General features: G+C 46.0%; 1 protein-coding gene across 5 annotated transcripts in view; it reads right to left on the bottom strand.

The window, feature by feature from the left end:
• Positions 1 to 15,023, bottom strand: part of KCTD15 (potassium channel tetramerization domain containing 15) — a 259,607-nt gene that overhangs the window by 36,748 nt on the left and 207,836 nt on the right. Inside the window, exon 1 of one of the 5 annotated variants that reach the window (XM_033069859.2) lies at positions 5,350 to 5,844. The exons of 1 other annotated variant lie outside the window; for it this stretch is intronic. Coding sequence is in view for 2 of the 4 variants with exons in the window: in XM_033069857.2 (XP_032925748.1) it covers positions 1,216 to 1,233 (18 nt within the window). In the remaining 2 variants the exon portion in view is untranslated. Of the gene's footprint in view, positions 1 to 1,215; positions 3,697 to 3,928; positions 4,133 to 4,872; positions 5,182 to 5,349; positions 5,845 to 15,023 lie in introns of those variants that run through there. 3 more of the 5 variants (XM_033069858.2, XM_033069861.2, XM_033069857.2) reach the window with 3 other exon arrangements.

The following is a 15,023-nucleotide window of genomic DNA, read 5'->3' as shown; positions in this document are numbered from 1 at the left end:
AATCAAGAAAAAAATTTTCAAGGTGTCAGCCTCAAGGGGCATAAAACAAACTGCAAAATTCTAATTAAAGGTCGTGGGCTTATGTGTTAGATGTGAAATATCCCCCGACAAACGAATAACCAATTTGTGAATTGGGATTCAGGGGGTTTTTGCAAGTTTGTCTCAGTAACAAGACACCTCTAAATTAGTGACTTCCTCAGTACCTAAGGCATTTGGTTTATACATGTAGTAAATTTCACATCAAACTAAGATCAATTTTTCCGGCTTATTTTCAATAATTGTGAAATAAATGGGTAATTTTTAGTTAAGCTTTAATATTAGACCTAAACAACTAATAAGCTTTCAAACTGAAAGGAATTAATACCTGGAAGCAGTGAAAACAGAAAGATAAATAAACTGACCCACGCTTTCAGGACAAGAAAGTGCTGTATAATCTGGCACATGAAATTGTAAATTCCACTATCCACCTAATGTTTCCTGCCCTAAAAATACTGGAAAATTAGTGAAATTACGGAATTAAATCCAAAAATTTTCAGCAAAATCAAAGCTAAAAATACTGAAATATCTTAAAAATCAACAGGACAACCAAGCAAAAGAGAATTCCTCAATTCTCTTCCTAAGAAAACTCTTAAGATTCACAGCTTATTCTGTACAAAACATGTGTCTCAGAGCTGATTTCAGTTCAATCGGTGCAGACGGCGCACAGGTCAAACGGAAAAAAAAACCTTTTGGAAAAGTTTAAGAAAATGTACATCCATTCTCCCCCTTATGGGGAAAGCAACATATGCAAAACATTATGGTCGAAGACATTTCTGAATATAATCTAATTTCCCTGGTATTCTGTAATTCAAGCATGCTACCAAGCACCCAGGCTCCTCCTGGCATCTGACAAGCACTTCACATGCAGCATTGCAAAGTGAATTTCTATTTCTCCCACATTACTTTGACAATGTTTCTCAGAAATCTAAAGCTGGTCCTGCCTTTCTCACAGCAGTATTTCGCACAAGATGCCCAACTATGCCACTTGATGAAAGTAAATTAGCAATAAAATATTGTAAATATAGTAAAATAATTTCCAAGCTACAGAGAAAGGGACTGAAAAACCTTAACACATCTGAACAGCTTCACAAAGTCATCACGACATCTCCATTTACTGCATTTCATCTTGGTTAGCTCCTAAGAATTTCTTGCATCTACAGCACAGAAATACATCACCCCATTATGAATCCACATCCTTGTCTCTTCAGAGGCTGGATGGACAACTGCACTGAACACGAAGCAAATGCCAACTCTGTCCTAGGACTTCTGTGTCAGCCGATGCGAAATTGGGCATTTACATTTTCACTACAGCACCACCTTCAAGGAAAGTGACTGAATCCTTTCATGACTGAAGACGTTGCTTTCTTGTTTCCCACAAGAGCTTGTTGTAGCCAGCCTTCAGTAAATATGTCATATAGCATAAATAAAACAACTAACTTTTAAAAACAACTTAGTATGTAAGTACCTACAGTATTTTAGCAACGTGTTTACTAATCTGTCTGCCAACACAGACAAAGGTTGCTGGTTTTTTTCTTACCAAAGAGCACTGTAAACTCATGTTCAGTCTCTACTCCTTCACTTAAATGAAAGGGTCAGAAGATCCAGGCTGAATGTCAACCCTGTCTTTGTTCAGACCCCAACCATTATCACTAACGATAAAGGTACAGACCTTGCACGGTACAGGGCTGCCTTAGAAATAAATCTCACGCAGTTTCACAAAACAAGAGTCTAATTAGGGCTCATCTGCACCCCTTGTTACAATTTCCAAATGAAATCAAAGGACTTCCAGTCCTCTGTAAATGTGTCTTACATTTAACCATTTGTCTTGAAATACAGACATCAATTTTAAAATATGCACAGATAGCTAAAGATCAAGTGATACGAATCTATTTGTGCATATTTAAACACTGCTGCTATCTTAGGATTTTGTTTAATGTTAGTATACCAGTAAATTCCTTGATCTGTAAAGACTGAGATTCTCAGTGAGGCCATACTCACACAGTAGATATTTAATTTATACTATTCACTGGAGGGACCTTTTGAACAATCCTCTGCTTTTGGCATTTCTCAGCTAGAGCATGTGTTGAAAAAACACTTAATTATAGAAAATCACTGGAAAGCTAAAATAGTTTTCAAACTTTTATGGCTTTTCATACTTATTGAGGGTGCTACTGGCTTTTGGGGGGAGAGGAGGAGAAGGGGAATTAAAGCACTGGCTTGAGGAGACTCATATTAAAAGATGAATCCTAGATTTTTATTAGAGGTGTGAAAGTCAAACATTTTTGTATGAGCAAATTATCAAGAGGCGCAACTGCCAAGCACTACATGAAGGGCACTATTGCTCCAAAAAAAATACCCCCTGTTTCTCAAGGTACTGTGACCCTATTCCTAATGACTCCATCCTCTTCTCAATGTACCACACAGCAAAAATTCATCACACTGAGTAATGTACTTACTTTATGCACAAAGCGAAATCCTAAATGTATTTATCCAGCGAAAGTCTTTATGCGCATATTTTCTAATATGGATGAGAAAATTAAAACCTTAAGGGTAAATATCGCAGAGACACTAACAAACTTCATTTATTAAACCATGTAAAATAATCCTTGCTCTTTAGCTGCATACAACAGGATACAGCATCCCAACTAGTGGCGCAGACAATAACCCTGCTCTAATAAGTAACACAGGAACCTGCTGAAGGCAAAATCAATAGAGCCTGATTCCCAAATTATGTGAATATTTAGTTTTTCAAACATTACACACCAAGATCTTTCAGAGCCAGCTTATCTTTTTCTGCCTTCCTAAGCTAACTGCTTGTAAAAACTATTTGCCCATGCAAAGTGAAATAATCACAATGCCATGCTCATTTACACACAAAATGATTTTGTGTCCCATTGTGCTCACAGTTGTTCAGCTCTCTAGGGGTGATTAAACTAGCTATGCTGCTACAGCTTGAGATGATTTCACTGAATCGTTTCTCCATGAAGTTGCTTCTTTGCTAAGCTGTTATTTTAACCATAAAAGGTAAACAGAAGGCAGTTGTAAGAGCTCCATTCAGCTCCGTGCCCAGGGCTATAACCCTAGGGCAGAGAATGCTGAAAGACTGCAGAATTTTCCAGGGTGTTGCCTTTCTTGCTCTAAAGCCTTCAGGAATACTGTTCATTTAATACACACTCTAGATGATACATTTCAGATCCTACTAAAAGAAAGACTTCAAAAGTGTAAGAAGTTTTGGGCGGATGAAGCTTTCCCACCTCTGCACATAGCTCGGGGCCATGGTAACCAATACTGCTGTTGATGTTGGGAAAATACAGGAGAAATAAACTGCACAGAGCAGAGCAGACAGACAGGGACAAGGGAGGTGAAAGGTTGCAGGAAAGAAACAGGCGGCAGTCTGGAAGGGGGAACGAAAAAAAAAGTAAAATAATAAAAAGGAGGCGGCTCTGAAGGAGGGACAAAGTTAAATCAAGGAGCAGGCACTTAAAAGACTACAGATGGGAAGCAAGACTAATTAAGGATGTAAAAGCGCTTTGTTTCTAAACTTTATTGTTGCCAGGATAAAAATTAATTGAAACTAATGCTGTTATTCACTCGTGCAGTTTAATTCCTCCACGCACATTTAGGACGCGCAGCGAGAGGGGCAGGTTTACGGGGCCGCTCTCCGGGGAGCCGCGCTGGGGGCGGGCCGGGCCCGGCTCCCCCCGGCACCGCCTCAGGGGAGCTGCTCCGCTCCGCAGGGCCCCTCGGCACCAGCACTGCGGGGAAACCCAGCCAGCACAGCCCCCCGGGCTCCCCACGCTCGGCACTGCGGGCCAGGAGCTCCCCGGCGCTGCCGTGGCTGCAGGGCAGCGTCTGCGGCCCCGGGCACAGGCACAGACCGGGCCATTACCTTTGTCTGAGCAGGGACGGCGACCCCCGGGCCTGCCGCCACAGCCACAACTTGCTGAGTTCCCAGCCCACAGACAAAGCGGGCCGGGGGGACTGCAAACCTTGGGCTCGGCGGCTTCAAAATTAAAAGTCCATAAACATTAGCACACACCTCCACGCTGCTTTGGTGAACACCGAGAGACAAGATCGTGCCCAAAACTTTTTGGGGGGAGAGGCGGGGAAGAGGGGTCAAAGGAGAACTCCCTGTGGAGCGCTGGTTGCCCCAAAAAAAAAAAAAAAAAAAAACAAAAAAAGAAAAAAAAAGAAAGGCTTTCTCCTTCCTCCCCCTCTTCCCCCCCCACCCCGCAACCCGCCTCTCTCTGGCAGTCTCCAGTCTATTTAGTGCAAGTTTCACGTCACCCAAATGCTTTTCCCTGCTGATGGTCAGGGAAATCACCAGCGAGCAACGCACCCGGTCACTCAACTTCTGCTGCCTTTTTCTTTTGAACACACTGTATGCCCAAAGGTAAAATTCAACCAAAAAAAAAAAAAAAAAAAGAAAGCACAACATGGCGTCCTTTACTTATTCCCACATAACAAGAAAGGAGATGTCTTAGATGAATGCAAGAAAAAAAAAGTCAAGCCCGAATCCCCGATCCTGCACATTTTCCGCGCAGCCAATGGTGGTGAGCATTAGCCAGGCTAATGTATTAATTTTGCAGAAGTGTGCCACATCGCATGCAGGAGCAGGAATGCAAACTATAGCCTAGAGTGGTTTGAAGTCTACCCCAAACCAAGCCTTCCACTCTCACTGGCGCCAGAGTTTCATTCACAGCCCGCCCGTGTTTTCCATACGCGGCGCTCCCCATTGTCGCCCGCCTTCCCTTTGTGCCGAGCCGCCCCGCCGCCAGCCCCCGCGCCCCGGCCCGCGCTGCCCGCGCTCCCGAGCCGCGGCTCCGCGTGTACCATGCGAGAGCGCGGAGCGAGCCGCGCTGCCTCCGCCGCGCTGGGGCTGCGCCGTCTTCAGAGCCGGGGCCGGGGGGGCACTGGGAGCGCGGGCACCCCGGGCCGCGGGGCTCCGCCGGCGCTGCCCATGCTGGAGCGGAGCAAAACAAAACATACACACGCACGCACACGCACACACAGACACACGCACACGCGCAGCGCTACCAAAGCGGGGCGGCTGCAAACGGGCTCCTGTAGCTTTAAAAAAAACAACCCTGCCGCTGCTCCCCGGAGCCGGCGGCAGCCGAGTGAGTTTGAAGAGGCACTTTACAAAAAAAAAAAAAAAAAAAAAAAAAAAAAGGGATGGGGTTGGGGGGGGAAGGAAGGAGCGCGAGCAGGCGCGGAGCGCGCGGTGCGGCGCCAGGCGAGGCGCGGCGCGTACGGCGCGCTCCGGCCGCGCACGGGCGGGCGCACGGGCAGAGCCGCCGCCGTCCTTACCTTGAGCACGGAAGAGATCTGCGAGCCCCCGTTTGGCTTTGGGCTCTGCCGGGGCTGTGTGCGGATGGGCTCAGCTTTTTGCTTTTATTACTATCTTTGCTCCGCAGATCCTGCTGTGATTATTATTTCTAAAGCTGCTCTGTCTCCTCTCTCTTCCCCTGTTTTTGCTGCTTCTTTTTCTATTTATTTTGTGCGTGTGTGTGTATGTGTGTGTGTGAGAGGGGGGAAAAAAAAGCCTTTAAATGAAACTGCCGAGGCTGTTATGAGAAGAAAGGCAATAATCCCGTCTCTAAATAACAGAGGGAAGGGAGAAGAGGAGGAAAAAAAGCGAATTCTTGCTCAGGGCTTTGCAAACGCCTGCAGGGCAGAGGATTAGGCTACAATTAGCTCAGCCCTTTGCTCTCGCCCTAGCTAATTTTGCGATGAAAATTGGATATTTTTCCCTCCTTTTGGTGAAGGTCTGCAGATTTACTCCCCCACCACCCCCCACCCCCCAGAATAAAATAAAATACAGCCCTTGAAAATGAAATAAGGCTGGGAAGGCGGCCGGCTCCCCAGCCCGCGCCCCCGGCGCCGCCGCCCGCAGAGCCGCTCCGCGCGGGGCGGGAGCGCCGAGCCCTGCGCTGAGCCCCGCGGAGCCCGGCCCGGCCCGGCCCGGCCCTGCCGGGGATAACGGTTCGGTGCTGGGGAGGATCAGGCCACTGTCACGTCCTTCAACAGACTTACTGAAAAGAAGAAGGAGGAAAAGAGAGGGGGGGAAGGGGGGAAAAAAGCTGATTTTAATCATTGTCATTTGGTCTGATGTAATATTTCCCCAGGCATTTTCAACTAGGCATAAATTTTCAGCTCCCAAATAAGTAACACAGGGCACGTTTCTCACATCTCTTGACTCCTCTGTTACAATTAGGGTAGCACCCACTCTGCACTTGTTGATAAACTAGATGAAGTTAAAAAATAAATAATAAAAAAATAGCCCCGACCCCCGCTTCCCTGCAGCACCCAGCGCCGCCGAGGTGCGGACGGGGGGCCTCGGGGGCGGGGGGGGGCTGCAATTATTCCCAGCCATCCATCCTGCCTGCCTCCCCCTCCCTTTCACCCTTTGCTAATGTCTCGCATTGTAAACGCCAAATTTCCTGTAGGCCATTAAAACCAAATGACGTCTATCGACATGCATTGTGCTATTGCGGAGCGCCCTGGCAGCCCGCCCCCGGCCAAAAGCGCCATTTCAATTAGAGCGCGCGGCGCGATGGCGCGGGGCTCCGCGGGCGGCTCCGCGGGCGCGCAGCGCGCCCGCCCCACGTACTATGAGGGGGGGGGGGAACGGCAGGGAACCCCTCCGTGAAGGAGGAAAAAAAAAAAAAAAAGGCAAATCCCTCCCTCCCTCAACTTTCAGCCAGAGGCGCGGGTCTGCCGGTGCCTGCGTGCTTCTGCGCGCCGCCGCGGGGGATGCGCCCCCGCTCCGCGCTGCTCCCCACGGAAGCTCTGGGGAGGGCGCGGGCCCGCTCCGCGCCCATCGCGCCGCAGCCGAGGGGCGGCCCCGCGGCGCTCCCGGCGCTCGGCCGCGCCCCGCGCTGAGGGCATGGAGAGATGCAGGGATGGGGGGGTTCCGCCGCCTCCGCGCCCGCGGAACGGCCCCGGCGGCCGCGGCTCGGCGGGGCTGCAGCGCCCACTAGCGCGGGGCCGCCGCGCGCCCGTTACGCAACGGAGCGCGGCCCCGGAAGGGCAGAGCGGGGAGGGCCCCGCGCCCCCCGCGCTGCCCCCGCCCGGAACGGCGGAGCGCCGTGCAGGCAGGACACCCTAAAACTGGGCGGGGAGGGGGGTTTGAAAGTTTTCTTCCGCGGCAGGAATAAACAGAAACTTTTCTCCTAAGGGGAGCTTTTTTTTTTCTTTCTTTCTTCCTTTTTTTTTTTTTTTTTTTCCTTCTAGAGTACAAACTACAGGAGAAGAGGGAAATTTTCTCATTAAAGTTACATCCCTGCAGTTAGTTCAATTACTTGATATATGCAGAAGATGTTGTAAATTTAAAGATTTAAATAGCTTACAAAGATGCCGGAGGCTCCATCAGTTAATTTCCTTAATTTATGGATTTTTAGCTGAGCTTCTGAAATGAAAAGGAGAATGAGAACTAGGTCAGCACAGAGATTTGCATCCAGAACAGACTAAAATTTGTTTTCCTTGACCATCCCATCAGCCCAGGTGTGATCTCTGTAGGGGTCACTGTCCCACCTCTGACCTCCAGGCTGGGACACTCTGCCTCTCTGAGCACGGCACAAAGGGGCCGATTTTATTCTAAAATAACCTCCGCACACAAGCGTGTCCCCAGCCAGCTGCCTCACCTGATGGCTGCACGAGGCTGTAGCCTAAGTACTCTCATTTCCTCGGCACTCTGGTCAACAAGTGGATCCAGGGGGGACAAACTCTACTGAGATCTGACCTGCCGCGCAGCCCGAGTTTCACTCAGCTCTTTTGTGGGGATGCGGGCGGACTATTTGCAATGACTTGGAATCATAATTTTTTACTTCCTTTGTGTATTACTGACTGCTAAGTGAAAAATAAATACGGGAATCTCGAACAGCAATCAGAGCAGCATAAAAATAGGATACTTCTGCACTGAGACACGCTAAAGAGGAAAGACCTAAAAATACTGCGCTGGTACGAAAAGTAGAAATTGCGATGTGACTCATCCCAACACATCTGTGCCAGGCACTATTTAATTGTGCCGCATGGAAAAGGGATGCACGGATAATAAAGATTCGGTTTGTTTGTTTGCTTGTAGATCAAAGCAAAGACACAGTAGCACTCGGAAGGAAAAAGCCCGCGTGGTAGGTAACTTGTGCGGGATTGTTTTTACTGTATCTGAGCAAAGGACAATGTACTTGGGAGCTTTGTGTTTTTTCTTGCCTCTATTAATGTTGAGGGTAATAAAGGTACGCGTTAGAGCTCTGGATGCACGCTCTCAGTTCTTTCTTCTCACTCAAGTGTGTGAGTGCCTTTCTGTTGTTTTGTTTCAATATGTATGAGTATATACATATGAATCAATACTTAAAAGATTGATATAAACTAAACAGTTTTAGGAAGCAACATTGCGGTATGATTAGTATTGGTGTTCATGATTTAACATTTCTTTTCCCACTAGATGAAGTTTCTAAGATTTGCAAGGTACGTGTCAAGGACGGGTATATAAATGGATTTTTATTTATTCACAACTCCAAGACTAATTGCTTCTCTTTGCCTGAAGGCCAAGAGATTGGTTTTAATATGACACTTCAAAAGTATTCATAGAACTACAGAGATACTAAGTGTCATTGTTTAAGAGAGAAATCTCACTATGCTACTTGTGACCCTGAAAATAAAATCTTCCAGTGTATTTTGAATCCTAATGTTGTTTTCCAGAGTTTCATTTAAAGCTCAACTATCAAGAAGTGTACAAAGGAAAATATTAAATAGTATGTAGTGAACAAAAAAGAAGAAATACTGTTAGAACTGAATATAACTTATTTTCTCAACAATTCTATTATCCTCCCTATAAAGCAATACGAAATTTGTAGCAGAAGATTCCTGACCTCTGTTGTAGGATATTAGAATTAGAAATTGTTAAGTTGTAATTTATCACAGGTGCTTAAAAGTTTTTAACCAAATGCCCAGCATGTGTTTATTATGATTCCAAGTACTTCAAAATACATTCTTTGGATTTTTTTTCTTACCAACAGTTCTTAGTATTCTCTGCATATGCTTAAAAATTGAATTGGACAGAACTATTCTGTAATCTGTTTTTATACCTAATTATTCTATAGTTTGCTTTTCTTTTTAATAAATGGGTAAAATATTTAATGATATACCTAAGACAGTGTGAAAAAGAAGCCATAGGGAAATGCAGCTCATTTTCTTTTTTGTTTCCCCCCAAAATAATTAATTGTATGTATGTTACAGGACAGAATATTACTAGATCATGAAAATATGCTGATTTGAAGGAATATAAGTTTCCTATCAAAAAGATGATCCAAATATATTTTGAGATGTGTGAAAGAAAGTATCATAAATTAACCAACAGCATTAACCTCTTCTGCACTGTTCTCTTTGAATAAGAGCAGGACAGCTTCCAACTGGTGCTGTTCTTGAGGGCCCTGTGTGACATTGTGGTAGCAGACCTCATCCTGTCCTAGTCCTTCCTCTTTTTCTTATGTTACGGAGTTTATCCTGTGGTTTAAACCTGACTTCAGCACTTACTGTGTTACATAACTTAACTTGAAGCATTCTGGTGATGATACCTATGGTTCCACCAACTACAATAAGTGCAGGGAGAAAACTGTGGAGTGCCTGGTCCTCGCTGAAACTCACCATGTTCTACCAGGCATTTTAAGATAAAGCAGGAAATAAGGGAGGAAATGGATCATTTCATTAAATGTCTAAAGCAGATAAATGAGAATTAAGGGATTGTTCCTTTAAAACAAAGAAATCAATGTCTATATGCAGATTAATACTCCTCCCAGTCACAGTTACCACTGTGGTTTGGATGGACTTTTATCTTAGAAGATTTGAGTAAATAATTGGGATTTCAAAAGTAGTTGTTGGACACAGGCTACATGGCTATTGCTTTCACTGGGTTTTCACAGCTGTGACTGGGTTTGGCTCTGTCTCTCCACAGAGGCACTGGGGACAAACACATCTGAACGCAGAGGTTGGTAGCCATGGGTGCTCTGACTGCCCCCATCGCTTCTGTCACTGGAAATGAGAGAGGAGCATAAGCTGTAGAAAGCTGATGTTACACTTGTGTTGAGCCTCCAGAAGGGTTTGTTCTTGTGAGGAACCTGAAAATATTAAGCAGCTTGAAATCACAGTGCTTGCTACAGTCAGTTGACATATAAGGAATCATAAAAAGAAAGGACATCTCCCATTGAAGCAAGTTTTCAAGCCAGTTGCAGTGCCAATCATTCTGGAACAGGAACTCGACCCAGGGTTTGCTAATTAAGTCAAATAATTGTTTGTCATTTGTAGACAGATGAGAGGTTTCCTGAGAGCAGTAAGCATGACCGTGCAAAGAACAAAATCTGATCATTAGGAAATAACCAAGTCTTGTCACTCTTTTCCCTTGAATGGTCTTCTATTCTTTTCAAGAAACAGCTAGCTGCTGAGTAAGTTTACAAACCATTACTTTATTGACTAAATACAGATGGATTGTTTTTAAAACTATCCATTATCCAGTGCCTAACTCGTGACAACAGCGTGATGCAAAGAAATAATCTGTCCTGGAATGCCAAGATGAAATAGCTTGTCAGGAAATACAGTATTGGAAAGGTTTGTTTGTCTTTTCTGCTTTTCAACTGTTATAAGGCAAAGATAGCTTCTAAAATGAAATGTGCATAATCAAGATGTCCCATGTTAATGTTCATCACGGTGTTTCGAGTTTCACACATTTTGTTAAGTGCTCTGCTTCCTCTTCTTAAACAAGTTATAAAACTGAGGAGTGTTTTTTAACCTGTTTAAGTAACGTGTGGTGTTAGTTTTTAGCTACTTATTAAATAAAGCTTATCCATATTGTATATGTCACAGAGACGAGAAAACATTTTTATGGCTGAGTTTAATCCATTCATTGGTTTATTAGAGACACAATGTACTCTGAAGAATGTCACAAATCCACATGGTGTCCCTGAGCGCTTGGTTTTTGCATATGGATCGCTGACTTAGCTGAACGATGTATAAAATCCTGTGTAGCCAGGCAGCTCCCAACTGAATACACTTCTAAGGGAGGTTATAAGCATTGCTTCTGCCAGCAAAGGTCTGGAATATGTTAAACTGCAGAAAAATCACTTAACAGAACATAGAGAATGAAGAAAAGAGCTATAATGGCCCTTTTGTAACAAAACATTTGCACTTTTTAGGCTCTTTGGGCATAGACACCTCTAGAATCATAGGTGCATTGCTTGTTTATGTAGCAGCATTTCAGCACGCTTTTTCTCTGGCAAATGCCAGACCAAAGGGGTTTGGATCATGAGTGGCAGGGACAGAACCTGAGAGAGCAGTAGCTCAGTCGAGTATCGCGACAAAGCCATGAAAGTGGAAGAAAAAGAAAATGGAGCAAGTTCTTCCAGAACCTGAATTTAACAGCACACAGGAATGGAATTAAGCCCACCTTTATTTTGAAAAAAATCGAAATAGTAGGAAAAAATAGCAGAATTGAAAGGAGAAAATGAAAATAATATTCTGAGGTAGTGGTGTTCATCTGTTGGATAAAATGATTAGTGAATCGGAATTTGTGGGACTGCGGTGAACGTGCAGAGTGAGGCACAATACAGAACAAAACTCGTTACTGCTAGCAGTGAGAAAAGGGAGCAGTAGCAGTGCTGTGGCCCATGATTTCTGTGTGCTGAGCCCCGGTGGCTCTCCCTGCCCACCTGTGACGCAGGCGGGCTCAGCTGGAGCGGTTCCAGCGCAGAACGTGCCCCTTGCACAGGGCTGATGCGCGGTGCTGCTGCTGTGCCTGGGCTGCAGCCTCGCTGCCATTGTTTCAGCACAAAGAAGAGGAGAGCTCTGAACCTGGCCAGCTGAGTGAGAGCCTATCCAAGCCCTGCTATGCCAGAGACCCTTGGAAAGGAGGCAGTATGTCAGACATATGGTTGAAACATGCTGTGCTCCAGCCATCCTCGGCTAGCGTATGGTCTCCCGAGTACCGCTGCCAGCTGGGCTCTAATTTACACTGGGCCTGAGAATCAGGGACCTTTGCAGTCTCCCTGATGGTCTCTGCTCCTTTGCTTCACTGATTTCAGATATGCAGCTAGTCAGAGCTTTCCATTTTCCCTGTCTGGCATCCTTTCAGACAGGCACAGGGGCATTTCTTTACTTGGTTGAAAAAGCAGAGCTGGGTATTCTAGTGAGAGCAAAATTTCAGCGTCCTGACTCTGTAGAATATTTTATATCATGGTGTCACAGCAGATGTCATGCAAGTATGTAAAGTTAATAAAACAAGCATCCCTAAAGCAACTGATACAGAAACAGCCTTGCCAAGTAGTAGAAATTAAACTTATCTGTTCTAACCTGTGTCTTTGAGGATGCATATGCATGTCCATTTTCCATGGATTTGCACTCTTGACTTTGTAAACATTGTATTACTCCACATTTCTGTCACGGATTTCTTCTCAGAAAAAGAAGAACAGGATGCTTGTTGGAATAAACTCCTTAAATAAGAGGCATATTTCTCATCTTGAATGCATGTTGAATGGTGCATAGAGAAGAGAGTAATAAAGTCTTTGTTAAACCCTTGTTTAAACCTCAGTTCAAGCATTTTATTACAATGTCACACATTTTGTCAGTCTTCACTTTGAACGGTTATTGAAGGAATTAATTTGTGTTTTTGTATCCAACTTTTAGTTTGCAATTAGCCTCTGAGATGTAGAACTTGTAGAAGAAATCTGTAAACAGATGAATTCAATACAATTTTAAATAAAAATTATTTGATACCACTAGACCCAGCATAGTAGTCTTCTTGAAGTGGTTTGTAGCAGCAATTATGTGCTTCTGTTTTGTTAATTTTTGGAACATTATGCTAAGTCTGCTTTATGCAAAGGGTCATTGTGCACATTTAGTATTTTTGTGAATGCTATTCAGTTACACTTTCTGTTGTTGAGACATCCTCTTGGGGAAAAGGTGCATGTATATTTTCAGATGTGATATTCTTTGGTGAATAAAGGCATTTGAAAAGTCCTTGCACGAAACAGCTTCACTTTAATCCCTCATTTTTGAATACGCTGTGTTAAGTCTAACAGGGGAGATCAGCCTTGGCTGCTCTGCTGCCTGCTCAGATGTCTCTCCATGTAAAACCCCATCCTGGAGTTCGTTTTCCAGATCACCTCCTGTTCCTCACAAAATATTCTTGAGTTACGACATAACCTCCTGGCTAGGAACTGCCTTTCCTCTGAGGAACTGGGGATTTAATTGTAAAAGGGTAAATGAACTGAACAGGTGGAAATTATCTTAATTCAACAGGACCATGAAGGTGTCCAGGGACAAGCAATCTCATCTGCATCGCCAGGACCCTCCAGTTTCCTCCCCGTGCTGCTTTGCTGTTCAATTCTTGCCTCTTACTTTAGATGACACTGGTAATTTTTGGAGCAGTGATACTTTGTGTATCCAACACACTGGAGCCCATTTCTCATCTGGGCATCAACACTGACCACACAATTGCTACAAGAGTCATGTCATCAGCTCTGATTAAATGATAAAGGATGTGAGTAAAAATTACACTTGGGTCTGTGCAGAATCCCATATTCCTTCTCATTTGCTGATTTGCTGCTTTTTAGAGTTTCACTCTTCAGTCACATCCCTGAAATTCAAACGCAGACTCTTCCCCTGTGGACCAGGTATTTACTTGCTTTTCATGAGCATCTACATTCATATTCCCAGAATGGCAGGATGGGAGGGCACACGCTTTGCCTGTGAAAAGGGCAGCGCTTCCAAGAGGATTAAGGTTCTTCTTTCTTGCATCTGGGGAATGGTAAAAGCAGGGTGGGCGACTGTGGCCATGGCTTTCCTGGAGTCAGCGGTGGCTGAAGCAGGGAGACTCTTTCCTTTCCCCTTTTCACATTTGGTGGAGCTGGCAGGTAACTGGAATGGCTTCGGGTAAGGGAAAGGAGGCCACACTTGGAGGACATCTCTGCCAGAGTCTTCCTCCTGTGTCCCCTCCTTGTCCCTACAGTTTTGCCTGTTGTTTCCCCAGGTGAAGGCCCCCATCCGATTGTTCCCTGCTCTGCAGCTCTGCCACAGTAGAATAGCAAGTCCCCGTCTCTCGTTACACTGCATGAAACTAAAAATACCAACCCCACTGGAGTTACTTCTACATTAAAGATGTAAGTGAAATTTAAAAATCACTTTTGGAGCTTTTTATTTTTTATTTAATTTTTAATTAATCTTAATTAATTTGAATTTTGAAGCAATCTGGAAAATAGTTTTAAATTAATATATAGACATATTTCGTTGGGTTTCTCCCCCTCACCCCATATCCACTGGTGAGATGATGAATAATGCAGGACAGAGGCTGTGGTCCCCGTTTGTATCACCGAGGTCGGGGCTTTGCTCAGACATGGCATGGGGCGAGCGCGGACCGGCTGTCCCCGTGTGGCCATTCTGGCTCCAGGGCGGCCGCGGGACGAGCCCGCAGGGCCCGGCCGGGTACGGGAGCCGCGCTCGGGCCCGGGGCAGCCACTGAGCCCCGCTCCTGCCTGAGCCTCGCCTGAGCTCCTCTCCAGCCTGAGCCTCGCCTGAGCCCCGCTTCTGCCTGAGCCTCGCCTGAGCCCCGCTCCTGCCTGAGCCCCTCTCCAGCCTGAGCCCCGCTCCTGCCTGAGCCCCGCTCCGGCTTGAGCCCTGCTCCTGCCTGAGCCCCGCTCCTGCCTGAGCCCCGCACCTGCCTGAGCCCCTCTCCAGCCTGAGCCTCGCCTGAGCCCCGCTCCTGCCTGAGCCCCGCTCCTGCCTGAGCCCCGCTCCTGCCTGAGCCCCCCTCCAGCCTGAGCCCCTCTCCAGCCTGAACCCCGCTCCTGCCTGAGCCCCGCTCCTGCCTGAGCCTCGCCTGAGCCCCTCTCCAGCCTGAGCCCCGCTCCAGCCTGGGCCCCGCTCCAGCCCGGGCCCCGCTCCAGGCCGAGCCTCGCCTGAGCCCCGCTCCCGCCTGAGCCTCGCCTGAGCCCCGC

This window comes from Catharus ustulatus, chromosome 11, assembly GCF_009819885.2.
Source record: "Catharus ustulatus isolate bCatUst1 chromosome 11, bCatUst1.pri.v2, whole genome shotgun sequence".
Taxonomy (NCBI): domain Eukaryota; kingdom Metazoa; phylum Chordata; class Aves; order Passeriformes; family Turdidae; genus Catharus; species Catharus ustulatus.
This window is presented reverse-complemented; position numbering and strand designations above follow the sequence as displayed.